This window comes from Pristis pectinata, chromosome 4 (assembly GCF_009764475.1).
Source record: "Pristis pectinata isolate sPriPec2 chromosome 4, sPriPec2.1.pri, whole genome shotgun sequence".
Taxonomy (NCBI): domain Eukaryota; kingdom Metazoa; phylum Chordata; class Chondrichthyes; order Rhinopristiformes; family Pristidae; genus Pristis; species Pristis pectinata.
The window spans coordinates 59,493,240-59,521,225 of NC_067408.1; the positions used below are offsets into that span (position 1 = coordinate 59,493,240).

Consider the following 27,986-nt stretch of genomic DNA (forward strand, 5'->3'; position numbering starts at 1 on the left):
CATCCATACGTGTGTTCTTTCTAATGGGGATCCTTTGAGTGGTAGTGACATTTTTTTTGTTGATACATATCTGTCGTAATACCCCCATGACCCAGGTGAGATGCACTAATTTTGCATGGACAAAGAAGCAAACCTGGGGTCATCTGCTCTGTGTTAATTTGGATCAATGGTCATCCAAATGTTTTGCTTTGTTTGAGATTCCCCCCACTGAGAAAACATTCTCTGTGCCAATTGTACTGAATTCTTTTAACACTTATAAAGACTTCGATTAGATTATCTCCCAAGGTGAATGTTTCTAGGGAATCTGTACTGAACACATATTATGGGAAAAACAGTTAAACAACTAAATGTACAGCAATTCTCCAGATTGAGTCTGATTATAGCCAATGTTCTGCCAACCTTTTTGGTTGCTTTTAGTATCTGTTAATTTGAAAGTGTGGCAACTCACCGTCCAAGCAGGCGAACCGGCTCGACGGTCGGGGCGCGCGTCGTCGGAGCGGCAAGGCCCAAGATGGCGCTCAGCTGCCTTCTTCCCCGAGCGACGGGGGAGAACGTGAGCACACGAAAAGACTCTAATGACGTAGCGCGTACGTCATTTCCTCTCTCAGAAGGCGGGAACCGTTTCACTTAAAAGGCCCGTGCATGGTGGGAAATAAATCAGTCTTGTTCTACAGCTCACAGACTCGTGTCTTTATTTTTGCATCGTGGTAGCAGCCGCTACCTTGGTGACCCCAATGGTCCAAACAGATTTTGGACCCTCACAATGACTGACAACGCAGCAGCCAACGCAGTGGCATTCAAGCTGCCCACCTTTTGGATGCCTCGGCCCCGCGTGTGGTTTGACCAGGCCGAAGCCCAGTTCCAACTTCGCCAGATCACCTCCGACTCCACATGGTACTACCACATGGTCAGCTTCCTGGACCAGTCTCCTTCATCCAGTCTCCTCCGGAGGAAAGCAAGTACCCGGCTTTCAAGGACCTTCTCATTCGGACATTCGGCCTCTCCCGTCATGAGCGCGCTGACCACCTGCTTCATCTTGACGGCCTGGGGGACAGATCTCCATCGGCCCTGATGAACGAGATGCTGGCTTTGGCTGAGGGGCACAAGCCCTGCCTGATGTTCGAGCAGGCCTTCCTCGAACAGCTGCCCGACAACATTTGCCTGCTGTTGGCTGACGCCAATTTCAGCAACCCACGTGAGGTAGCTGCCCGGGCAGATGTCCTGTGGAAGGCCAAATGCGTGAGCAGTTCGTCCGTTGGACAAATCGCCAGACCACTTGCCCAACGCCTACCTAAACCAGCAGCCGAGCGACCACACCCCAGAAACACAGACGACAACACTGACGACCAGCTGTGTTTCTAACGTCAGAGGTGGGGCGCGGAGGCCCGTCAATGCCGCCCACCCTGCAAGTTTCAGGGAAACACCAGGGCCAGCCGCCGCTGATGGCTACGGCGGCTGGCCACCAACACAGCCTCCTATTCGTTTGGGACATCATTTCCTCATTGATACTGGAGCAGAGGTCAGTGTTCTACCCCCAACCGGCCGTGACACTCGTAGCAGGCAACAGGGATCCGTCCTCAAAGCCGCAAACGGCACAACGATACGGACTTTCGGTACCCGTACAGTCCAATTACAATTCGACGACAGCCGTTTTACTTGGAACTTTACCCTTGCCACCATCGCCCAGCCACTCCTGAGAGCCGACTTCCTCCGGGCCCACAGCCTGTCAGTTGACCTGCAAGGGAAACGGCTAGTGCACTCCAGAACCTTCCCAAACCTACTCTCTGGGAGAAGCCAGCCTACCAGCCCTGCGCCTGGACTCCGTTTCCCTGTCTAGCAACGAGTTCACCAAGCTCCTAACCGAGTTCCCATCGGTTCTGGCACCTCAGTTCAAGAATTCAATGCCCAAACACGGGGTGCGGCACCACATTACTACGACAGGGCCACCCCTTCACGCCCGAGCACGACGACTACCTCCAGACAAGCTGCACCTGGCGAAGGAGGAGTTTCGCCGCATGGAGGAGCTGGGGATCGTTCGCAGGTCAGACAGCCCCTGGGCCTCCCCCCTGCACATGGTCCCCAAAGCCACCGGCGGGTGGAGGTCCTGCTGCGATTACCGCAGGCTAAATGACACCACCACCCCAGACCGCTACCCTGTCCCTCATATCCAGGACTTCGCGGCAAACCTACACAGGGCCCACACCTTCTCCAAGGTGGACCTTCGTCCGGGGGTACCACCAAGTCCCCGTCCACCCTGACGACGTCCCCAAAACTGCGCTCATCACTCCGTTTGGCCTCTTCAAATTCCTTGGAATGCCGTTCAGCCTTAAGAACGCCGCACAGACCTTCCAGCGGCTGATGGACGCAGTAGGCCGCGACCTGGACTTCGTGTTCAGTTACTTAGATGACATTCTCATCGCCAGCTGTAACCGCCAAGAACACCTTTCCCACCTCCGCCAACTGTACTCCCGCCTCAGTGATTTCGGCCTCACTATCAACCCGGCCAAGTGCCAGTTGGGGCTCGACTCTATTGATTTCCTTGGCCACAGAATCACCAGCGAGGGAGCAACACCCCTACCCGCTAAGGTAGATGCAATCTGCCATTTTGCCCGTCCCAACACGATCAAAGGCCTGCAGGAGTTCGTTGGGATGATCAACTTTTACCATCGTTTCATCCCTGCAGCAGCCCGTATCATGCGCCCCTTGTTCTCGCTGATATCTGGCAAGTCTGGAGGTAGTGGCTGCCTTCATTAAGACCAAAGAAGCCCTAGCAGACGCCGCGATGCTGGTCCACCCCAGAAAAGACGTCCCAACCACCCTCACGGTGGATGCATCCAGCACCGCGGTCGTTGGGGTACTGGAACAACTAATCGAAGGCCGTTGGCAACCCTTGGCATTTTTCAGCAGGCACCTTAGGCCACCTGAACTTAAATACAGTGCTTTTGATCGGGAGCTACTAGCGCTGTACCTGGCAATCTGGCACTTCCAGTACTTTTTAGAAGGTAGGCCTTTCACTGTGTTCACTGACCATAAGCCATTGTCGTTCGCCTTCTCTAAAATCTCTGATCCCTGGTCAGCCCGCCAGCAGCAACATTTGTCCTACATTTCCGAGTTCACAACGGATATCCAGCGTGCCTCCAGAAAGGACAATGTTGTTGCTGACGCGCTCTCCAGACCGAACATCCACAGCCTGTCCCTGGGTGTAGACTACGCGGCCCTGGCTGACACACAGCAAGTCGACGACGAGCTGCCCAGCTACAGAACTGCAGTCCCAGGCCTGCAGCTCCAAGATTTCGTAGTTGGCCCAGGTCAGCAGACCCTCCTGTGCGACGTCACAACTGGTCAGCCCCACCCAATAGTTCCTGCAGCCTGGCGGAAACGCGTTTTCGACTCGGTACATGGGTTGGCGCACCCGTCCATCAGATCGACTGTCCGACTAGTCACCAGCAAGTTTGTCTGGCACGGCCTCTGCAAACAGGTCAGTGAGTGGGCCAAGACCTGTCCGCACTGCCAGACATCAAAAATCCAACGACACACCAGGGTCCTGCCACAGCAGTTCGAGCCTACCTGTAGAAGGTTCGACCACATTCACGTCGACCTCGTTGGTCCCCTGCCAGTTTCAAGAGGAGCATGGTACCTTTTTACCATCGTGGACTGGTTCACGAGGAGGCCAGAGGCAACCCCTCTCTCAGACATCACAACCGATTCCTGCGCCCGGGCGCTGCTCACAATTTGGGTCTTGCGCTTTGGTGTTCCGGCCCACATCACTTCAGACAGAGGCGCCCAGTTTACCTCTAGCCTATGGTCTGCATTAGTGAACATGCTAGGGACTCAGCTGCACACCACCATGGCCTACCACCCTCAGTCAAACAGGTTGGTAGAACGTTTCCATCGCCATCTGAAATCAGCCCTGATGGCCTGCCCTGAAAGGTCCTAACTGGGTCGATGAACTTCCTCGGGTTCTGCTCGGCATATGCACTGCCCCCAAGGAGGATCACGCATCGTCAGCCGAACTCATGTACGGTGCACCCCTGGTCGTCCCAGGGGAGTTCATACCCACCCTTAGGGGGCAAGAGGAACAACCCGCGGCAGTCCTGGGAAGACTACGCGAGAGGCTTGGCAGCTTGGCACCGATCCCCACTTCGTGACATGGTCCATTCCCAAGCTGTGAGCCCAAAGAACTACGAGAGAAGTTCATTTTCGTTCGCAGGGGCACACCCCGGGCACCGTTGCAACAGCCACACGATGGGCCGTTCTGGGTCGTCAGAAACAATGGGTCCACCTTTATTTTGGACATTGGGGGCAAGGCAGAAGTCTTCACAACGGACCGCCTCAAACCAGCTCATTTAGACCTACAACAACCAGTCAAGGTCCCAACACCGTGACGCAGAGGCTAGCACAGCCCGCGAACTTTGGGGACCATATCGCTGGTTCTGGTGGGGGGGGTGGTTTGTGTGGCGACTCACCGTCCGAGCAGGCAAACCGGCTCGACGGTTGGGGCGCACGTCGTCGGAGCGGCGAGACCCAAGATGGCGCTGGGCCTTCATCTTCCCCGAGCGACGGGGAAAGAACCCGTGCGTGCGAAAAGACTCTAATGACGTAGCGGGTACATCATTTCCTCTGTCGGAAGGCGGGAACCATTTCGCTTTAAAGGCCCGTGCACGGTGGGAAATAAATCAGTCTTGTTCTACAACTCACAGACTTGTGTCTTTATTTTCGCATCGTGGCAGCAGCCGCTACTAAAGGATAATTTGTACAATGTAAGTTTTCCTAGGTTAATTGGAACTTGGATAGAAAAGAGACCTTTGGATGTGGATCATGTGTATCTAGAAGGGATTAGTTTAATTTGGCATCATGGTCAGTACAGACATTGTGGGCAGAAGGGCCTATTCCTGTGCTGTACCGTTCTATGCACAGACCAAGAGAGAGCGAGAGAGTGGAAAAAGTGGAAGTGTTGGGCAAATTTGTAACAATACTTTGCCTGGATTGTATTATGGGCCAGTTGGATTGAATGTTCTCCTCCTGCTATGATTTCTGCATCTCATGAATTCAGCAATTGTATGTCACTGTGAATGATACTGGATTGATGAAACAAAATTAATATGGTGGAATCTTTGTTCAAAATTGTGAACAAGAATTCTTTGATTTCTAAGGAAGAGCAATAAGGTGGGTGGAAAGTCTTTATGTTAGCATTGAGTAGTTTATTTTACTTCCATGACTGAGGTTTCCTTTTTGAGTTTTTTTAACAAGCTGTCAGACAGAGAGATTGGTTAGATATCATTGGTGCTTTTTTTTGCAGTAAATGGTGCAGGGCTGGCAATGGCCACAATGGATATCATAAAGCTTCATGGAGGTACACCTGCCAACTTTCTGGATGTAGGTGGTGGGGCCACATCTCAGCAAGTGACAGAGGCATTTAGACTAATTACTTCAAACAAAAAGGTAAGTGGAGGTGAATAATCACCCTTCATCACCACCTTCCATTAACTGATTGAATTTAGCCAGGAGTTTTACTATCTTAAATACTCTCCTGTTCTACAGGCAATCCAAGGAGTCATTTTTTCCTTTCTGGTGTGCAGGTGTCTGAGCATGGCAAGGGGCTAGGGGTATCCAATCTACAAATACTCGCAGAAGTACCGAAGGAGAGTGAAATATGGCCCATTTAACTCGCTCTCCTCTCTCCCCTCCCACTTCAAAGCTTGGTAATATTGTCATTTTATTTAGCAACTAATTTTGGGTGGCTCACAAGAACAGTCCATCACATGGAATTCTTTTGAGGCCTCCATGGCAACCCAATGAAAATAACAACTTGCCAAATGTCAAGATTCCATTGCTTTACTGCTGTACTTTGTAGATTTACTTAAAATATTTACCTGGCTTTGAAATAATTAATTGAAAGATAATGGATGAGCAGTAAAACCAAATAGAATTAAATGGGGTTGGTATTTCTAAATGGAAGTCTCAGCTTTTCTTGTCTAAAGTACTTTGCTCCTTTTTCTACACACAATGATTGAAGGAAGTACAATAATGTAGTTTTCTGATTTGTGCAAAAGGTTTGGTAACTTTCCTTTGATCACAAAGTGCATGTCACTACTATTTCAGAAAGATGAAGATATTCTTGCCAATATTTTCCCCAATGCCCATGACTTGCTGTCTGTGAAAGCGGACAAGAGGCGATTGCCACTTTTTTTTTTGCCACTTCAGGTGTCTGAATATTGCACGAGCCATCTGGGTTAGATTATGCATTTCACGTGATCATATTTTAAACAGGCATCTCAAGCTTAATCACTGGTGACATTGGAAGATTGTCTGGGAAGTTTAGTTAATGAGGTGTTTAATAGTCATTTTATACCATTTGGATAAATTTGTGGAGGTATCCTTTTGCCTGCTATTCAGCTGTCTTGATACTTTCCGTGTGGGGATTCAATTTCTCTGCTCCACAGCTACTACAGGTGTCAGCTTACTTCAGTTGGTCATACCTGTGCCTTGAAGTCAGATGATGAAAGATTCAACCTCCACTTCACAAAGTTGAATGCATAATTTCAGCTAACATTGCACTGTCACTGATGCATTAAACTAAAGGTTCATCTACCTGCTCAGACGTGCACACAAGACTCTTGTCAAGGATGTCTTGGCCAATACTTAAATTTCAACCAACCATTGGTATTATGGGGACATGCTGTGTGCAAGTTAGCTACTGCATTTCCCTCAGTTACTACACTTCAAGAAGTACTTAATTGGCGGTGAAAAGCACGTTGAGACATCCTCTGGAGAAAGGTCCTTTTTCTTTGATACATTTATTTTTGAGCTTTGACGTCTAGGAACTCCTTCCTCATGTTGCCATCCATCCATTAAGAAAGTTGTTGCATATTCTTCACAATCATTTCTGAAGAGATATTAACTTCAGGAACTTCTGATACAGAGTTTGCATTTTGAGGCAGAATCCCTGTGCACTGTGGATTCTGTTAGTAACTAATGGAATGACACCTTATTCTTGCTAATTTACTGTGTGAAATTTTAATCCAGAGTAGTGAACTTGAATTTGTGGCAGATCTGATTTTAATTTTCATTTACCTGTCTTTCTTAACAATGAATATCTTTATATAACCACTATCTGACATTCTTGACCTTAAATTCCAATTGACCCAGCCTGCAAAGGTGGAAAATTTCTGGATTTCATGCACCCTCTATGTTCAAGTAAGGCTTCCAGATTCACTCCAGTTCAGGCATTATATTTATTTATTGAAGGGATATGAATATTACTGGTAAGGCTAGCATCTGATGATCCTTTCTGACAGCCTTCATGAAGATGGTGGTGAGCAAGTTCAAGTGGGTTTACGGTGTCCATGCGTCCAGATTTGGCATGTAATTAGATCTGGAGACGAGTAGCCTTGTGAAGTTCAACTGGGCATTGGTGAGTAAGTGCTGCTGGATAGCACTGATCATGTCAGCCTGCATCACATTGCTGATGACTGACAATAGGTTGATGGACAGTTTAATAGCTGGATTCAATTTGTCCTGCTTTATATGAACAGGGCATACCTGGACAATTTTCCATATTGTTTGCTAGATCCCATATTGTAACTGCAGTGGAACAAATTGCCTCAAGCCACCACTGGTTCTGGAGTGTAAATCTTCAGTATGACAGCTGGGATGTTGTCTGGTTCAGTAACATTTGCTGTATTCAGTGCTGTCAGCTGTTTCTTGATATTCTGTGGTAAAGCAAAAATCTCAGGAGGGAGCTGCAGTAAATCAGTTATTCAACACTTGGCTGAACATGAAGGTTTAAACATTCCAGTTCCCAAATATTCTGATGAAAGGTCATCAACCGGAGGCATTTATTCTGTTTCTCCCTACGCAAATGCTGCATGATTTGATAATTGTTTCCAGTATTTTCTGTTGATTTTCAGTCAGTGCTGAAGTCCTGCAGCTAGTGCTTTACTGAGTAGAAAGTGGCACTAAAGCCTTCACTCAGGAATTGCCTAGTCATGGACATGCCTACTGGCAGGTCAGTGGCGCATTACAGCACATTTGTCCCATTAACTAAATTTATGCCTGCGAGATGCAGAGCGTGCATCTCCAGATCGTTCATCCAGATCTCGGAATTTCCAGTCTGGTAACATATCCAGTATGCTACTTTACAGAAACAAAGGGACAGTGGAGGGTTGAAAACAATAAATGGTCATCAGCACCAAGGCCACATTTTAAAACTCATTTGTGATCGATTTTCATCTGCCCTGCTCCATAAAAGAAACAAAAATCTGTTGAATGCTCTTTACCTGAAGTCTGGGAATTGAAACCCTTGAAGTTGTCCTGAAGTACAACAGAATCAATCTGAACCATTGAGGTATATGGAAGATGAGCTTGCTAGTGCTTTTTATTTAAAGATGGATTGCATTTTGGACGGAAATGGTTCTGTTTTTGACCTCTCTCCATGGTCTGTCAATCTGCTCACAAGACTAAAGGTAGCAAATATAACCCCACTATGTAAGAAAGGAGAGAGAAATGAGGAACTAAAGCCTGAGATCAGTGGGGAAAAATTGTGATATCTATTATTAAAGGAGTGTTTAAGAATGGGGCCAGAACAACATGAGCTTAAGCAAGGGAAATCATGTTTGACAAATCTGGTGGATTTTGATGTTGTACCTAGCAGAACACACAAGGGAAAAGCAGTGAATGTATTATATTTAGACATCAGAAGGTGCCATGCAAAAGTTTATTGAACAAAATTACACTTGGGGTTGAGGTAATATATTGGCATGGATTGAACATTGGCTACAGACAGTATTGGAATAAACCTGTTATTTTTATGTTAGGAGGGTGTAATGAATGAGGATTGGTGCTGGGGCCCCAGCAATGATATGAGTGTGCAGAGTGTAATATATTCAGGTCTGCAAATGATGCAAGGCTGATTGTCAGTGTAAGTTGTGGGAAGGATCTAGAAAGGCTTCAAAGGAAATCTAGACAAGTAAATGAGTAAAGAGATGGCAGGTGGATTGTGGAAATGTGCAAGATCATCCACTTTGGTACAAAAAAAGTTTTGTTTTTAAAATGGTGAGAGATTGAATAGTGTTTAGTGTTCAGAAGGACCTGGGTGTTCTTATGCAGAAACCACTCAAAGTTAAACATCCAGGAAAAACAAGCAATTAAGAAGGCAAATAGTGTGTTGGTCTTTACTCTTCTGCTCAAATCCTCTTGTAATAAAGTTGTCTTAATGCAATTATGTGGGGCCCCAGTGAGACTACACCTGGAGCACTGGAGACATTTAGTCTCCCAGGCTAAGGATGGACATATTTGCAATAGGAGTGCCATATTTGCAATAGGAGTGCCAGTAAGGTTCACCAGATGGATTCCTGGAGCAGGGGAGGTGGGGGAATGTGTTGTACAAGGATAGATGAAACAGATTGGGTCTGTGGTCTCCTGAGTTTAGAAAAATGAGAGGTGATCCATAAAATACATTGTGTACAGCACAATACAGGCCCTTCGGCCCACCATGTTGTGCCGACCTTTAAACCTTGCCTAAGACTATCTAACTCCTTCCTCCCACATAGCCCCCTATTTTAAATTCTTCCATCTGCTTATCTAGTAATCTCTTGAATTTGACCAATGTACCTGCCTCCACCGCCGCCCCAGGCAGCGCATTCCATGCCCCAACCACACTCTGGGTAAAAAACCTTCCTCTAATATCTCCCTTGAACCTCCCACCCATTACTCTAAAGCCATGCCCTCCTGTATTGAGCATTGGTGCCCTGGGAAAGAGGCACTGGCTGTCCACTCTCTATTCCTCTTAATATTTTGTACACCTCTATCATGTCTCCTCTTATCCTCCTTCTCTCCAATGAGTAAAGTCCTCACTCCCTTAGTCTCTCCTCATAATGCATACTCTCTAAACCAGGCAGCATCCTGGTAATTCTCCTCTGCACCCTTTCCATCAGATCCACATCCTTCCTATAATGAGATGACCAGAACTGAACACAGTACTCCAAGTGTGGTCTAACCAGAGTTTTGTAGAGCTGCATCATTACCTCGCGGCTCTTAAACTCGATCCCTTGACTTATGAATGCTAACACCCCATAAGCTTTCTTAACTACCCTATCCCACCTGTGAGGCAACTTTCAGGGATCTGTGGATATGAAACCCCAGATCCCTCTGCTCCTCCACACTACCAAGAATCCTGCCATTAACTTTGTACTCTGCCTTGGAGTTTGTCCTTCCAAAGTTTACCACCTCACACTTCTCCGGATTGAACTCCATCTGCCACTTCTCTGCCCAGCTCTGCATCCTATTGATGTTCCTCTGCAATCTTTGACAATCCTCTACACTATCCACAACACCACCAACCTTTGTGTTGTCTGCAAACTTGCCAACTCACCCTTCTACCCCCCCATCCAGTCATTAATAAAAATCACGAAAAGCAGAGGTCCCAGAACCGATCCTTGTGGGAGACCGCTAGTCACAGCCCTCCAATTTGAATGCATTCCCTCCACCACAACCCTCTGCTTTCTACAGGCAAGCCAATTCTGAATTCACACGGCCAAGCTTCCCTGGATCCCATGCCCTCTGAACTTCTGAAGAAGCCTACCATGTGGAACTGTGTCAAACAAAAAAAATTCTTACAGGATCACTGGTTTGATGCAAGGATGATGCTTCCCCTTACTGGGGTGTCTTGGGGCCAGGTTCTCAAAATAAAGGGGCTGGTCATTCAGGTCACAGATAAAATGAATTTCTTCACTCAGAAGATAATGAACCTTTGAAATTTTCTACCCAAAAGGCTGCAGAGACTCAGTCGCTGAGTATATTTAAGACAGATAGATATTTGGATATTAGGGAATATGGGATTAGTGCAGAAATATGATACCAAGCTGAAAGATCAGCCATGATGATGATTGGCAGAGCAAGCGCATGGGTCCAAATGGCCTATTCCTGATTTTCCTAGGTGTCCTGGTGCATGATTCACAAAAGGTGAGTATGTGGGTACAGCAAGTAATTAGGAAAGCTAACAGAATATTGCTAGGGGTGATGTGCTTCAATTATATAGGACATTGGTGAGACCATATCAGGCACACTGCGCAGTATTGGTCTCCTTATTTATGGAAGAATGCTAATCCATTGGAAGGAGCTCAGTGCAGGTTTACTAGATTAATAGAATCGTAGATACACAGAATAGTTACAGTACACAGAGGCCATTTGGCACATTGTGTCCCTGCTAGAGCTCTACCACGGCAACTCGCCAGTTCCACCTCCAGATCCCTTCTCCATAGCTTCTGAAAATTTTTACTCACCATATACAGTGGCATGCAAAAGTTTGGGCACCCCTGGTCAAAATTTCTGTTCCTGTGAATAGTTCAGTGAGTAGAAGATGAACTGATCTCCAAAAGGCAAAGTTAAAGACGAAATATTCTTTTCAACATTTTAAGCAAGATTAGTGTATTATTTTTGTTTTGTACAATTTTAGAGTGACAAAAGGAAAGGAGCACCATGCAAAAGTTTGGGTATCCCAAGAGATTTGAGTTCTCAGATAACTTTTAACAAGGTCTCAGACCTTCATTAGCTTGTTAGAGCTATGGCTTGTTCACAGTCATCGTTAGGAAAGGCCAGGTGATGCAAATTTCAAAGCTTTATAAATACCCTGACTCCTCAAACCTTGTCCCAACAATCAGCAGCCATGGGCTCCTCTAAGCAGCTGCCTAGCACTCTGAAAATTAAAATAAATGATGCCCACAAAGCAGGAGAAGGTTATAAGAAGATAGAATGGCAGTTAACAGGAACGGTGGAGGTGAAGTTGATGTCTGGAAGACCAAGAAAACTTTGAGAGAACTGCTCGTAGGTTTGCTAGAAAGGCAAATCAAAACCCCCATTTGACTGCAAAATATCTTCAGGAAGATTTAGCAGAGTCTGGAGTGGTGGTGCACTGTTCTACTGTGCAGCGACACCTGCACAAATATGCCCTTCATGGAAGAATCATCAGAAGAAAACCTTTCCTGCGTCCTCACCACAAAATTCAGCGTCAGAAGTTTGCAAAGGAACATCTAAACAAGCCTGATGCATTTTGGAAACCAGGCCTGTGGACTGATGAAGTTAAAATGGAACTTTTTGGCCGCAATGAGCAAAGGTATGTTTGGAGAAAAAAGGGTGCAGAATTTCATGAAAAGAACACCTCTCCAACTGATAAGCATGGGGGTGGATTGATCATGCTTTGGACTTGAGTTGCAGCCAATGGCACAGGGAAGAATGAATTCAATTAAATACCAGCAAATTCTGGAAGAAAACATCACACCGTCTGTAAAAAAAAACTGAAGATGAAAAGAGGATGGCTTCTACAACAGGATAACAATCCTAAACACACCTCAAAATCCACAATGGACTACCTCAAGAGGCACAAGCTGAAGGTTTTGCCATGACCCTCACAGTCCCCCGACCTAAACATCATCAAAAGTCTGTGGATAGACATTAAAAGAGCAGTGCATGCAAGACAGCCCAAGAATCTCACAGAACTAGAAGCCTTTTGCAAGGAAGAATAGGCAAAAATTCCCCCAAACAAGAATTGAAAGAATCTTAGCTGGCTAGAGAAAGCATTTACAAGCTGTGATACTTGCCAAAGGGGGTGTTACTAAGTACTGACCATGCAGAGTGCCCAAACTTTTGCTTTGGGCCCTTTTCCTTTTTTGTTACTTTGAAACTCTAAAAGATGGAAATAAAAAAGTAATCTTGCTTAAAATATTAAAGAAATGTGTCACCTTAACCTGATTTCCAAAAGGCATAAAGTTAATCTTTTACTCGCTTAGCTATTCACAGTGACAGAAATTTTGACCAGGGGTGCCCAAGCTTTTGCAAGCCACTGTATTATTCCAGATCCCTCTTGAAAGCCACAGTAGAACCTATCTCCATCAAATCTGCAGGTAGTGCCTTCTAGATTCCAATCACGTTTCTTAAGAAAATACTCCTCATGTTACTCATAATGCTGTTCCCCTTTACTTTATACCTGTGACCTCTAATCCTCAACCCCTCCACCAACAGGAAAAGCCTACTATTATCCAGTTGCACCAGATGACTCACCATTTTATACATTTCCATCAACTCTTCCCTAATCTTTGTGCTCCAAAGAAAGCTGTCCCAGCCCCTCTAGAATAGCCTTGCAATGGACAGCGTATCTAATAGCATCATGGAGTCAGAGATGTACAGCATGGAAACAGGCTATTTGGCCCACCACGTCCACACCAACCAATGGGCACCAATCCTTACTAGCCCCCATCTCCCAGCACTTTCCTTGTACCCTTCTATGCCAAAGCAATTCAAGTGTTCATTTAGAGTCTTAAATGCTGTCAGCGATCCCACTTCCACCACTCTTTTGGGCAATACATTCCAGATACTTGCCACTCTCTGGGTGAAAAAGGTTCCGCTCACATCTCCTCTGAATCTCTTCCCCCTTATTTTAAATATGCATTCTCTTGTTTTGTCAACCTCTGATACAGGAGAAAAGGTTTCCTGCAGTGTATCCTACCTATACCACTCGTAATGTATACCTCAATCATGACCCCTCTTAATGTCCTTCACTCTAGGGAGAACAGACTCACAGGTTCTAGTGACCATAATGTCATTAGTTTCAAGTTAATTATGGATAAGGATAGGTCTGGTCCTCGAGTTGAGGTTCTAATTTGGAGAAAGGCCAATTTTGTGGAAATGAGAAAGGATCTAGGAAGAGTGGATTGGGATGTTGTTTTCTGGCAAGGATGTGTTCAGTAAGTGGAAGGCCTTCAAAGGTGAAATTTTGAGAGTGCAGAGTTTGCAAGTTCCTGCCAGGATTAAAGGCAAAGTTAACAGGCATAGGGAACCTTGGTTTCGAGGGATATTGGTGATCTGGTTAAGGAAAAGAGAGAGGTGTATAGCAGGTATAGGCAACTAGGAACAATTGAGGTACTTGAAGAGTATAGAAAATGTAAGGAAATCAGGAAGGCAAAAAGAAGACATGAGGTTGCTTTGGCAGATAATGTGAAGGTAAACCCACAGGGTTTCTACAAGTATATTAAAAGGATAGTAAGGGACAAAATTGGTCCCCTAGAAGATCAGAGTGGTCATCTATGTGTGGAGCCTCAGGAGATGGGGGAGATCTTAAACAGTTTTTTTGCATCAGTATTTACTCAGGAAACTGTCATAGTGCATATGGAAGAAAGGGAAACAAGCAGTAGTGTCATGGAACATATAGAGATTAAAGAGGAGGAGGTGCTTGCTGCCTTACAGCAAATAAAGGTAGATAAATCCCCCGGGCCTGACGGGATATTTCCTCGGACCTTGAGAGAGACTAGTGTAGAGATTGCAGGGGCCCTGGCGGATATATTTAAAATGTCCTTAGCCACGGGTGCGGTGCCGGAGGACTGGAGGGTAGCTCATGTTGTTCCGTTGTTTAAAATAGGCTCTAAAAGTAAACCAGGTAATTACAGGCTGGTGGGCCTGACACCAGTAGTGGGTAAGTTATTGGAAGGTGTTCTGAGAGATCGGATATACAAGTATTTGGACAGCCAATGGCTGATTAAGGATAGTCAGCATGGCTTTGTGCGTGGTAGATAGTGTTTAACAAATCTTGTAGAGTTTTTCGAGGAGGTTACCAAGAAAGTAGATGAAGGAAAGGCTGTGGATGTTGTATACATGGACTTCAGTAAAGCCTTTGACAAGGTCCCACATGGGAGGTTAGTTCAGAAGGTTCAGACACTAGGTATCCATAGAGATGTCGTAAACTGGTTTCAAAATTGCCTGTGTGGGAGAAGACAGAGTGGTAGTGGATGATTGTTTCTCAGACTGGCGGCCTGTGACTAGTGGTGTGCCTCAGGAATCTGTGCTGGGTCCATTGTTGTTTGTTGCCTATATCAATGATCTAGATGATAATGTGGTAAATTGGATCAGCAAGTTTGCTGATGACACTAAAATTGGAAGCGTTGTGGACAGCGAGGAAGGATTTCAAAGCTTGCAGAGGGACCTGGACCAACTGGAAAAATGGGCCAGAAAATGGCAGATGGAATTTAATGCGGACATGTGTGAGGTGTTGCATGTTGGAAGGACAAATCAAGGTAGGACATACACAGTAAATGGTAGGGCACTGAGGAGTGCAGAGGAACAAAGGGATCTGGAAGTTCAGATACATAATTCCCTGAAAGTGGCGTCACAGGTAGACAGGGTTGTAAAGAAAGCTTTTGGCATCCTGGCATTCATAAATCAAAGTATTGAGTATAGGAGTTGGGATGTTATGGTGAGGTTGTATAAGACATTGGTGAGGCCAAATTTGGAGTATTGTGTGCAGTTCTGATCACCTAACTATACGAAGGATATCAGTAAGATTGAAAGAGTGCAGAGAAGGTTTACTAGAATTTTACCAGGTCTTCAGGAGTTGAGTTACAGGGAAAGATTGAACAGGTTAGGACTTTATTCCTTGGAGCATAGACGAATGAGGGGAGATTTGATAGAGGTTTACAAAATTGAGAGGTATAGACAGAGTAAATACAAGTAGGCTCTTTCCACCTAGATTAGGAGAGATAAGTACGAGAGGACATGGCTTTAGGGTGAAAGGGGAAAGGTTTAGGGGGAACTTCTTCACTCGGAGAGTGGTGGGAGTGTGGAACAAGCTGCCGTCTGATGTGGTAAATGCAGGCTCACTCTTAAGTTTTAAGAATAAGTTGGATAAGATGGGAGAGGGTTATGGACTGGGTGCAGATCAATGGGACTAGCAGAATAAAGTTTCGGCACAGACTAGAAGGGCCGGATGGCCTGTTTTCTGTGCTGTAGTGTTCTATGGTTAATATAACTTCTCTAGTTTCTCCCTGTAACTGAAACAGTCCATCACAGGTAAGAGTTGTATCTTCTCTACACCCTCTAGTGCTAGCACACCCTTCCTACAGCATGGTGCCCAGACCTGCATGCAGTACTGCTGTTGAGGCCTAACCCAAGTTTTATACAGTCGGCACATAACCTCCCTTCTTTTGTATTCAATACTGCGATTAATGAAAGTCAGTATCTTTTATGCCTTCCTAATCACGTCATCTACTTGTGTTGCCACCTTTAAGGATCTCTGGACTTGTATCCCAAGGTCCTTCTGTTCCTCAATATTCCCTGGGACCCTACCATTCATAATACTCCCAAAATGCATCACCTCTCATTTTTCTGGATTGAACTCAGTCTGTCACTTTCAAATGATTTCACCAACACATTGATATCACCCTGTAGCCTAAAACTACCCTCCAGAGTCAACAGCTCCACTAATCTTCATGTCATCTACAGACTTGCTGATTTTACCTCCTAATTCCATCTCCAAATCATTCATGTATATTACAAACAACAATTGAGGAAAGGTTGGACAGACTATGTTTGTATCCATCAGAGTTTAAAAGAGAGGTGACTTGATTGAAGCATAAGATTGAGGAACCCTAACATGATGCATGTGGCAAGGATGTTTTCTCTTGCAGAAGAACTTGGAACTTGAGGTCAGTGTTTAGAAGTAACTGGTTAGCCACATGAGACAGACAAGGCAATTTTTCTTCTGAGGTGCATGAGTCATTGGAATACTCTTAAAAGTAGAGGAAACAGTTGGTGTATGTTTAAAGCAAAGATAATCAGAGAGGTGAAAGATTCCATGAGTAGACAGGAATGTGGAGTCACTTGCAATCAAATCAGCTACGATCTTATTAAATGGTTGAGACAGGCTTGAGGAGCCATATGGTCTACTGCTACTCCTAATTCTGTGTCTGTATTTCTTATTTTCAGAAGTTCTGAATGAGGAAACATTGATACCCTCCCACAAACAGCAATTGAATTGACTTAATCAGTGTTTAAGTTGATCAGATGAAACAGGGCAGACCATGTTAAATAGAGGTCCAAACATAATAGCAGAACAGCAAATAATATTGTTGATACTGTCTTTATAAGACAGTTTCCCCTGTTTGCCACAAGTAAAGCCATTAATCCTGCAAGTGCTGCTTTAGTTGTAATTTTTACTGTTACCTTCAAAGAAAGTCAGCAGCTGAGTTTTCTTTTGTCAAAGTTCAATGTTCTAAGTCCTCCAAAACATTAGTACGACAAAGCTGTTAACTGTAGCATTTTAATACTGTTGCATTTGAGAAATTCGTGATCAATTCTAGTTTTTAGTCTTGAGAATCCATGTAATATTTTGTGTTTGTATAATTACACAATGATTTATAGCCTAATCCTTTCCCTTTTGATTGATACTGAAGTATTTTTCATTCTGATTAAAAATATTTAAATATTAACAATATTTAAATCAAATGATGTGTTTTTTGTTTCAGGTAAAATATTCCAATTATGATTTTTTTTTACAAAACCAACAAATGTGATCTAGGCATGTCTGATTTACTGTTCAAACCAATCATCTTTTATCAGGAAAATTAATTCTTCTTCAATCCACATAGAACATAGAGCAATACAGCACAATACAGGCCCTTCGGCCCACCATGTTGTGCTGACCTTTAAACCACGCCTAAAACTATCTAACCGCTTCCTCTGACATATCCCCCTATTTTAAATTCCTCCATTTGCTTATCTAACAATCTCTTGAACTTGACCAACATACCTGCCTCCACCACTACCCCAGGCAGCACATTCCATGCACCAACCACTCTCTGGGTAAAAAAATCCTCCCTCTCAAACCTTCCCACCCATTACTTTAAAGCCATGCCCTCTTGTATTGAGCATTGGTGCCCTGGGAAAGAGGCGCTGGCTGTCCACTATTTATTCCTCTTAATATTTTGTATACCTCTATCACGTCTCCCCTCATCCTCCTCCTCTCCAAAGAGTAAAGCCCTAGCTCCCTTAGTCTCTCCTCATAATGCATACTCTCCAAACCAGGCAGCATCCTAGTTATTTCCTCTGCATCCTTTCCAATGCTTCCACATCCTATCTATAATGAGCCGACCAGAACTGGACACAGTACTCCAAGTGTGGTCTAACCAGAGTTTTGTAGAGCTGCATCATTACCTCACGGCTCTTAAACTCGATCCCTCGACTTATGAAAGCTAACATCCCATAAGCTTTCTTAACTACCCTATCCACCTGTGAGGAAACTTTCAGGGATCTGTGGATATGAACCCCCAGATCCTTCTGCTGCTCCACACTACCCAGAATCCTGCCATTAACCTTGTACTCCGCCTTGGAGTTTGTCCTTCCAAAGTTTACCACCTCACACTTCTCCGGATTGAACTCCATCTGCCACTTCTCAGCCCAGCTCTGCATCTTATCCATGTCCCTCTGCAATCTTCGACAGTCCTCCACACTATCCACAACACCACCGACCTTTGTGTCATCTGGAAACTTGCTAACCAACCCTTCTACCCCCTCATCCAAGTCATTAATAAATATTACGAAAAGTAGAGGTCCCAGAACCGATCCTTGTGGGACACCGTTAGTCACAGCCCTCAAATCTGAATGCACTCCCTCCACCACAACCCTCTGCTTTCTACAGGCAAGCCAATTCTGAATCCACACAGCCAAGCCTCCCTAGATCCCATGCTCTCTGACCTTCTGAAGAAGCCTACCATATGGAACCTTGTCAAACGCCTTACTAAAATCCATGTAGACTACATCTACTGCACTACCCTTGTCAATCTGCCTGGTCACCTCCTCAAAGAACCCTATCAGGCTTGTGAGACATTTTCTTCCCTTCACAAAGCCATGCTGGCTGTCCCTAATCAGTCCATGATTCTCTAAATGCTCATATATCCTATCTCTAAGAGTCCTTTCCAACAGCTTGCCCACCACAGACACAAGGCTCACTGGTCTGTAATTCCCTGGACTATCCCTACTACCTTTTTTGAATAAGGGGACAACATTTGCCACCCTCCAATCCTCCAGTACCATTCCCGTGGAGAACGAGGACTCAAATATCTCAGCCAACGGTTCAGCAATCATATGCTGCTAAGAAATTCCAGCATTTTCTATTTTTATTCAATTTAAAAACAGGCTATCTCTGCATAACAAACAGGTTCTGCTTTTACAGACGTCCATAAATTGATTTTATTCCATAGTTCGGAAAATACACAAAAATCACTCAGTATGGTAACAGCATTGTAATGAATGATGTCAAAAGCACAGAAGACTGATAAGAAAGAAAATTGCTAAAAGTAGAGAGAGAGAAAACTAGTTATGCCGTTCATAGAAACGAACGTATGTATGCAAGTCAGACTTTTGAATTTAACAATATTATGGGAACTCAACCATATGTATGAGTGTCTAGAAGTTAGGCATTCTTAACCTGGGGATAGCCTGTAGATCATTGACTTTAAATTTTTACTATCTATTGGTAATTTAGCAGTATCAGGTTATGCCCTGGAAAGCATTGAGGATTTTCTGTTTTTATTTCAGATTTCTGCACTTCCTACTTTTGTGTGATCTATTTACCATCTCACCATGCCTGAGAAATGCAAGAAATTATTTCATGCAAATTGATTTTTTGTTGAAGCACTATCATAGTTGGGCAAATGCAGAAGTCTGGCTGATACTGGGTTAAAGAAAAACCACTAGCCTTGCTTCTAATTCAGCTGCAAACACAGATGGAACCCAGTTTAATGAATCAGCTAAGTTTTACCTGGGTCTTCAATTTTGGTTCTTGTTTGTTTGTTTTTCATAAATATTGTGTTGTACATCTTTAACATGGCTCCGCAGGAAGAGGTATTAACTGGAGAGCCTATCAAGGGTTGTCATCAAGTGTTGATTTGTAAATGACTGAGGTATAACCAGGAAAATGGCAAGGGTAGATTTTTTAAAAAAAGAAAAAACTAAATTAGATTAGGATCTGTATTAAAAAAAATAAAGAGCTCCAACTGCTTTGCTTGGATTGAGGCTATTTTCATACCCTGAATGAATATTTGCAACCAGACAAGGAAATTTTCTGAGGTTTGGGAGCTGAGTCATTGTACAACCCGTGATCACATGCTTAAGCAGGACTGCACATGGGGAAATATTCCCTGATGTGACACCAATTATCCGTTTCTATATTTTTTTTCTCTCGATGACCATTACCATTCAAATAATTGTTCATTTTGAATTAATATTAAACTTTTAATTGTTGGTACTTGATGTAATCAATGCTGAATGTGTATGTTGTTCATATTATAAACTGTCCCTTTTGTCCATTTTATTATTTCTCAGAAGAAATTAGCTCATTAAATTGTATTGATAATGAGCTTTGTGATTCTCCTGAATACCAGTCACTCTCAGCAACTAGCATTAACCAATTTGTTTAAATTACCTTGAGTGGCTGATAGGTAAAATTGCAAATGTTGAAAGATACATTTATCTTAAGTTCCCGCTTGTGTTACTACACAGTGGTTGCTTGCTTCTTGTTCTGACAGCTGTGTAAGATAACTATTGAAGGAGAACCAAGTTCTTGTGCATCTGTTAAATTTTCCAGCACTTTACAATTTTGAGATCAACAGTACAGGGAAGATGCATTTTCCTTGGATCATTGAACGGAACCTGTTAGAAAATATTTCTGGTCCCAATTTTGTAAAAATAATGAAGTGCTCCTTAAGCTAGTATCTCTCAGTGTTGCTGGTGTAGATAGAATCTATTTACTTCTTGGTATGTTTTCTGTGAAACTTAGACTAAGGGTTATTTAATTGTTTCTTGCATAAATAGTGGCCCAATGTTTATACAAAGTAATCCACAGTTCCATGCAAATACATGGAACATAGAAAAACTACAGCACAATTCAGGCCCTTCGGCCCACAAAGCTGTGCCGAACATGTCCCTACCCTAGAAGTTACTAGGCTTACCCATAGCCCTCTATTTTACTCAGCTCCATGTACCTATCTAACAGTCTCTTGAAAGACCCTATTGTATCAGCCTCCACCACTGTTTCCAGCAGCCCATTCCACACACTCTGAGTAAAAAAACTTAACCCTGACATCTCCTCTATATCTACTCCCTAGCACCTTAAACCTATGTCCTCTTGTGGCCACCAATTCAGCCCTGGGGAAAAGCCTCTGACTATCTACCCTATCAATACCTCTCATCATCTTATACACCTCAATCAGGTCCCCCCTCATCCTCTGTCTCTCCAAGGAGAAGAGGCAGAACATGCCAAACAAAGATCCCAAACTGCCACATATCTAATCACTACTGCCAAATTACTACATTCCAGCACTGGACTTATTTCTTGTGCCAACTAGCAATGGAGCTTCCTGCAGATTCTCAACACTCAAGTAAGCAAGTCTTCGCTGAACCTGGCTCAGCAACCCCATCCATTTCAATGGAGATGAATGAGGGAGAAAGATCAAGTTTTACATAATGTACAATTTTTGAATTGAGTTAGTTTAAATCATTTTTTTCATATTTAAAATATTAATTTTAAATGATCTTTAACTGTCAGACATTCATAAGCATTAAAGCAATATGGCAGCTTTTACAGTTTAGCCCAAGGTGAAGCTTAAAGAGACTTGGCCGTCACAAGGGCAGGAGTGGCTGCTTGAGGTTCCAGGGTTTAGATGTTTCAAAAGAGATAGGGAGGGAGGTAGAAGAGGTGAGGGGCTGGTGGCATTGCTAATCAGGGATAGTATCACAGCTGTAGGAAGGGAGGACATCATCGAGGGATCATCTATTGAGTCAGTGTGGGTGGAAGTCAGAAACAGGAAGGGAGCAATCACTCTATTGGGAGTATTCTATAGGCCCCCAAATAGCCACCAGGACACTGAGGAACAGATAAGTAGGCAGATTTTAGGTGCAAAAAATATAACAGGGTTGTTGTCATGGGTGACTTCAACTTTCCTAATATTGATTGGCACCTCCTTACTGCAAAAGGTTTAGATGGGGCAGAATTTGTTAAGTGTGTACAGGAAGGATTCCTGACACAGTATATAAACAGGCCAACTAGAGGAGAGGCCATGCTGGATCTGGTACTAGGCAATGAGGCTGGTCAGGTGACAGACCTCTTAGTGGGCAAGCATTTCGGGAATAGTGACCACACCTCCCCAACTTTTAGCATAGCCATGGACAAGGATAGAAGCAGACATCATGGGGAAATATTTAATTGGGGGAGAGCAAATTACAATGGTATTAGGCAAGAAATTGAGAGTGTAAATTGGGAACAGATGTTCTCTGGTAAATGCACTGCAGAAACGTGGAGATTGTTTAGGGACCACTTGCATAGGGTTCTAAATAGGTTTGTCCCACTGACTCAAGGAAAGGATAGCAGGGTGAAGAGGGTGAAGGAACCATGGTTAACAAGAGAGGTGGAAGGTTTAGAAGAGAGGAAGAAGGAAGCTTATTCAAGGTTTAGGAAGCAAAAAAACAAATCAGGGCTCTTGAGAGTTATAAGGTAGCCAGGAAGGAGCTTAAGAAGGGACTTAGGAGAGCTATAAGCGGGCATGAGAAGGCCTTGGCAAGTAGGGTTAAGGAAAAACCCAAGGCATTCGACATGTATGTGAGGAACAAGAGGATGACTAGGGTGAGGGTAGGACTGCTCAGGGATAAGGGGGGATAAATGTGTCTGGAGGTGAAGGAGGTAAGGGAGGTCCTAAATGAATACTTTGCTTCAGTGTTCACTGAGGAGAGGGACTTAGATGAAGGGGATGTTAGCGAAGAACAGGCAAATGTGTTGGAGCATGTTGACGTTAAGAAAGAAGCAGTTTTGGAGCTACTAAAAACCATTAGGATAGGTAAGTCCCCAGGGTCAGATAGGACATACCGCAGGGTACTATGGGAAGCAACGGAAGAGATTGCTGGAGCTTTAACAATGATCTTTGAGTCCTTCTGGGCCACAGGAGTGGTACTGGAAGATTGGAGGATGGCAAATGTTGTTCCATTGTTCAAGAAAGATAAAAAAGGATAATCCTGGGAATTATAGACCAGTTAGTCTTTTGTCAGTCGTGGGCAAGCTATTGGAGAGGATACTTAGGGACAAGATTTGAGCATTTGGAGATGCATAGGCTTATAAGGGATAGTCAACATGGCTTTGTGAAGGGCAGATCATGCCTCACGAGCCTAATAGAGTTTTTTGAGAAAGTGACAAGACATTGATGAAGGTAGAGTGGTAGGTGTGGTATATATGAATTTTAGCAAGACATTTGACAAGGTTCCCCATGGTAGGCTCATCTAGAAGGTCATGAGGTATGGGATTCATGGAAAAATTGGCTGAGTGGATTTGGTGTTGGCTTGCCCACACAGGCAGAGAGTGGTTGTTGAAGAGGAGTATTCGACTTGGAGGTCAGTGACTAGTGATGTTGCGCAGCGGTCTGTTCTGGGACCCCTGCTCTGTGATTTTTATAAATGACTTGGATGAAGAAGTGGAAGGGTGGGTTGGTAAGTTTGCAGATGACATAGAGGTTGGTGGTGTAGCAGATAATGCAGAAGGTTGTTGTAGGTTGCGATGGGATACTAACAGGATGCAGAGCTAGGCAGAGAAGTGGCAGATGAAGTTTAATCCTGAGAAGTGTTATACTTTGGAAGATCTAACTTGAAGGCAGAGTACATGGTTAATGACCAGATTCTTAGCAGTGTGGAGGAACAGAGATTTTGGGTTCCAAGTACACGGATCCCTCAAAGTTGCCACACAAGTTGATAGGGTGGTTAAAAAGGCATATGGTGTGCTGGCCTTCATTATTTGGGGGATTGAGTTCAAGAGCATAAAGGTAATGTTGCAGCTCTACAAGACCCTGGTTAGACCACATCTGGAATATTGTGTTCAGTTCTGGTTGCCACACTGTAGGAAGGATGTGGAAGCTTTGGAGAGGATGCAGAGGAGATTTACAAGAATGCTGCCTAGATTGGAGAACACATCGTGTAAGGAGAGGCTGAGCAAGTTAGGGCCTTTCTCATTGGAGATATGGAGGACGAGCAGAGGCTAGATAGAGGTGTATAAGATTATGAGGGGCATAGACAGAGTGGACAGCCAGCATCTTTTCCCCAAGGCAGCAATGGCCAATACTAGGGGTCACCTGTTTAAGGTGCGTTGAGGAAAGTTCAGGGTGGATGTCAGAGGTAGTTTTTTTTGTATAAAAAGAGTGGTGGGTGGCCTGGAATACACTGGGGTGGGGGTGTGGTTGGTGGTAGGAGCTGATAGAATAGGGTCATTTAAGAGACTCTCACACATTGAAAGAAAAATAGAGGGTTATTGGAGGTGAAGTAGAGAGGGTGATAGATGGAATGTGGGTAAGGTTTATATAGGTTGGCACAATGTCGTGGGCTGAAGGGCTGTACTGTTCTAAATCATTTCTGTGGGATTTAAGATTGGGATGCCAAGCTTCAATCAGGGCTTTCCTGTGATTTCCTTGAAGTTCAGGCTCTGGTCCAAATAAAGGTAAGAATTGATGTAGCCAGGAGGCAGACATGGGCAGTGAACTGTTTCATGGAAATTCCTGGTCGTTAATTCCTTGAAGAAATTAAATCATTTTTTCAGGAAACATTAATGGATGGTCTATTAAATTTATGAAAGACTTGATTGATTGAGTACAGAGTAGTAGCTTCCATTTGTGAAGGAAATCAAAACTTGGGGCCCTAATACATATGGATGTTCACCAATCAAGCATAGAAGGAATTCAGCTGAAACTTCTTTACCCAAAAGTAGTTAGAATGTGGAAGTAGCTAATACAAAGAGTGCATAATGCAAATAGCAGATGTGTCATATATTTGAAGGATGTGTTTTATACTTGTGTACATGAAGGGGAAGCTAGATACATATATAAAAGGAACATAAGGATTTGCTGACTGGATTAACTGATGTAGTGTGGGCGAATATTCATGTGGACTGTAAAGCCCAGCACAGATTGGTGGATGAAAGGATTATTTCTGTTACACATTTTATATAGGGAAGTGCTCCCTGGAGCACAGACTTGGGAACTATTTATTCTGGCCAGAGACAGATTTGACAATAACATAATGGGGATAAAGTTTCTACTTCCTGTGTGTGTGGATTGTTCTTTAATTTCAGCAGAAATGAAATTTGCCAACAGGTTGCTAATTCTCAATGGCAGTGTTCCTCTCAGGTGTGGAATAATAGTAAATCTACTTCCCAGTTCCTCTTAAAGGTTGCAAGTTGTTTGGACTGTTAATTCAGAACACTTTGTAAATAAAGCATTTCTAGTTTTAGATGTCATGGAATATTAGATTATTAATTAACATGGATAGTAAATGTAGTGAATAATAGTTGCAGCTTGCAATTCAGTAAATTGAGTATTGAATGATGCCATTCAGGCTGAGTATATAGGGATAATTTTAGATTACATTCACATTAGTTTTTGCTCTTGGAGAGCACACATCCATTTTCCAGGCATGCTATTCCAGCAGGTAAAACATAATTCTGGGATGCAAATTAGAAATATATCTTCTGTGTGTTGCCAAAACATGGTGTATAAAAAGGATCATCACCAATGAACAAAGTAGAACTTTTGATATAACTATGCTGAATCACTTTACTCGGGTGATTTCATCATTACTTTAAAAAGGTCCCTTCTTTCTCTAGGTAGTCGCTATTCTGGTAAACATATTTGGTGGCATCATGCGCTGTGATATAATTGCTAAAGGTATTATTCTAGCTGTGGAAGACTTGGATTTGAAGATCCCTATAGTTGTGAGATTACAAGGTGAGCTTGATAGTTTCCACTAGCTGAAAGGGGCACTTGACTTTGAAATAGCTGCTTCCCATTTTTTATTTTCAAAAACATATCTACATAGGTTGACACTTTCATTGGTAAATCAGTGAATGGACACAATTAGAGTTATACAGCAGAGAAATAAGCTCATCAGCCCACCACATTCATGCTGACCTTTTTGCCAATCTATCCCAATCCCATTTGCCCACATTAGGACTGTATCCTTAGTGCCTGTCTAAATTTCTCCTGGACATGCTGATTGTATCTGACTCCAACACCTCATCTGACAGCGAGTTCCAAATATCAACCATCCTGTAAACAAAGAACTTTCCCCTCAAATCCCCTTATACTCCTTCCTCTCACCTTAAACTTCTGCCCTCTTATTTTTGACATAACTAATCACAAGGCAGCAAGATTCTGATGATCTACCCAGTCTATGCATATTATAATGTTATACAAGTCTGTCAGGTCACCCCTCAGCCTCCTTCATTCCAGGGAAAACAAACCCAGGCTATCTACTCTATCCCCATAACTGAAGTCCTCCAATCCAGGCAACATCTAGGTGAAGTCCCTTTGCACGCTCTCAAGTGCAATCACACCCTTCCTATAGTGTGATGACCAGAACTGCACACAATACTCTAACTGCAATCTAACCAGTGTTTTGTAACATTGCAACAGAACATCCCAACTTCTATATCCTCTGCCTTGCCCTGTAAAAGGCAATCATGCCATATACCTTCACCCTGATCACCTGTGTTGCCATTTTCAGGCAACTATGAACTTGAACCCCAAGGTCTCTGTTCATTTACAGTAAATGGTAAGGCATCATCTCCATTTGACTTCCCAGAATGCATCACCTCACACTTGTCGGGATTAAATCCCATCTGCCAGTGCTTCACCCAACTGATGTATATCCTGCTGTAGCCTGGGACAGCCTTCCTCACCATCCATGTCATCAAATTTCGTGTTGCCTGCAAACTTACTAATCATACCTCCTACATTCACATCCATGTCATTAAGTATCACCATCACTGCTCCCTGCAGTACACCACTAGTCACATGCATCCTTTCACCACTACCTTCTGCCTCCTATCACCTAGCCAATTTTGGATCCAATTAGCCAGCTTACCTTTGGATCCCTTGTGTCTTAACCTTCTGGACCAGCCTATCCATGCAAGACCTTGCCAAATGCCTTGAAGTCCATATAGACAACAACTACTGAACTACTGCCCTGTTGCCTTCAATCTGCTTGCTCAACTCCTCAAACGTTGATCAAATTAGTAAGGCAGGATTTCTCGTGCACAAAGCCATGCTGACTACCCTGATCAGCCCCTTCCTTTCCAAATGTACACAAATCCTATTAAATAGGGTTTTCTCTAATAACTTTCCTACCATAAACACAAGGCTCACTAACCTATAGTTACCAGACTTATCCCTGCTGCCCTTCTTAAGGGAAGAACATTAGCTATCCTCCGGTATACTAAAATCAAATTTCATGATATCTTTGCCCACTTTAATCTTTCTTCCCACCCTTGACTTGGCCTTTGACGTTGCTGGTGTTGGGGCCAGTGTTTTATTTGAAAGGAGTAACCTTCTGTTGGAGTCTTAAACGCAAAATTGAAGTGGAAGTTGAAACTTGCACCGTGTTCCAGAGAATCAAAGTAAATTGTCAAAATTGAATCCATTTCCACAAACAAACCTTTGTGATCACAGTGAGGCTGGGTCATATGTTTAAGCAATGTGATGTGATTCATGGTTAAGCTTGTAGTGTAGCAGCTGTTTGCTTGTGTGCATGTGCGTTCTTTTAATATGCACCTTACGAAAAAGTTAATGTTCTGCTGGAAAAGTATTCAGTGGTCATGTTCAAATATGAGAAGTTTTAAAATTCAATACATTTTGTTTTATTCTTCCAAAGAGCTAAAAGATAATTGTAAGTATTTTACCTGAACAATAGAGCTCGTGTATTGCTATTTTAAAATTGCCTCTGAACTTTAATCCCTTCGAGAAATCCACATTTATCAAAGCAATTTCAAATATTTAAAATGTTGTAATATCTTTCCCTGTCCTTTTATCACATTAACTCTTTTGTTCCTGCATCATCTTGCACTAATGCTGCCTTCCATGCATTTTAACTCTTTCTTCTATTCCCCATTCTACTCCCTCCAGCCTGCACTCACCCCCAAATAATCAAATGTGCTAAAGACTGTTAGTTCATTTCCTAATGGGCTTTGGTAGACCATTTTCTAAAACTGTTGACTTACTCCTGGTTCCAGGTCTCCCTTACTTTGTTCAAGCAAATCATATACTCTTTAATATGTTAGCCTGGTTAGTCTACAAATTTATTGACAGCTTGGATAAAAATCACTTCTCAATAACCTTTTACAGGTGCTTGATTGGTATGAA

General features: G+C 43.5%; 1 protein-coding gene across 1 annotated transcript in view; it reads left to right on the forward strand.

The window, feature by feature from the left end:
* The window catches only part of LOC127569519 (succinate--CoA ligase [ADP-forming] subunit beta, mitochondrial-like), an 83,229-nt gene that overhangs the window by 40,592 nt on the left and 14,651 nt on the right, over nt 1-27,986 (forward strand). Inside the window, exons 8-9 of the mRNA XM_052014242.1 lie at nt 5,300-5,442; nt 25,454-25,574. Coding sequence (XP_051870202.1) covers nt 5,300-5,442; nt 25,454-25,574 — 264 coding nt within the window. The remainder of the gene's footprint in view (nt 1-5,299; nt 5,443-25,453; nt 25,575-27,986) is intronic.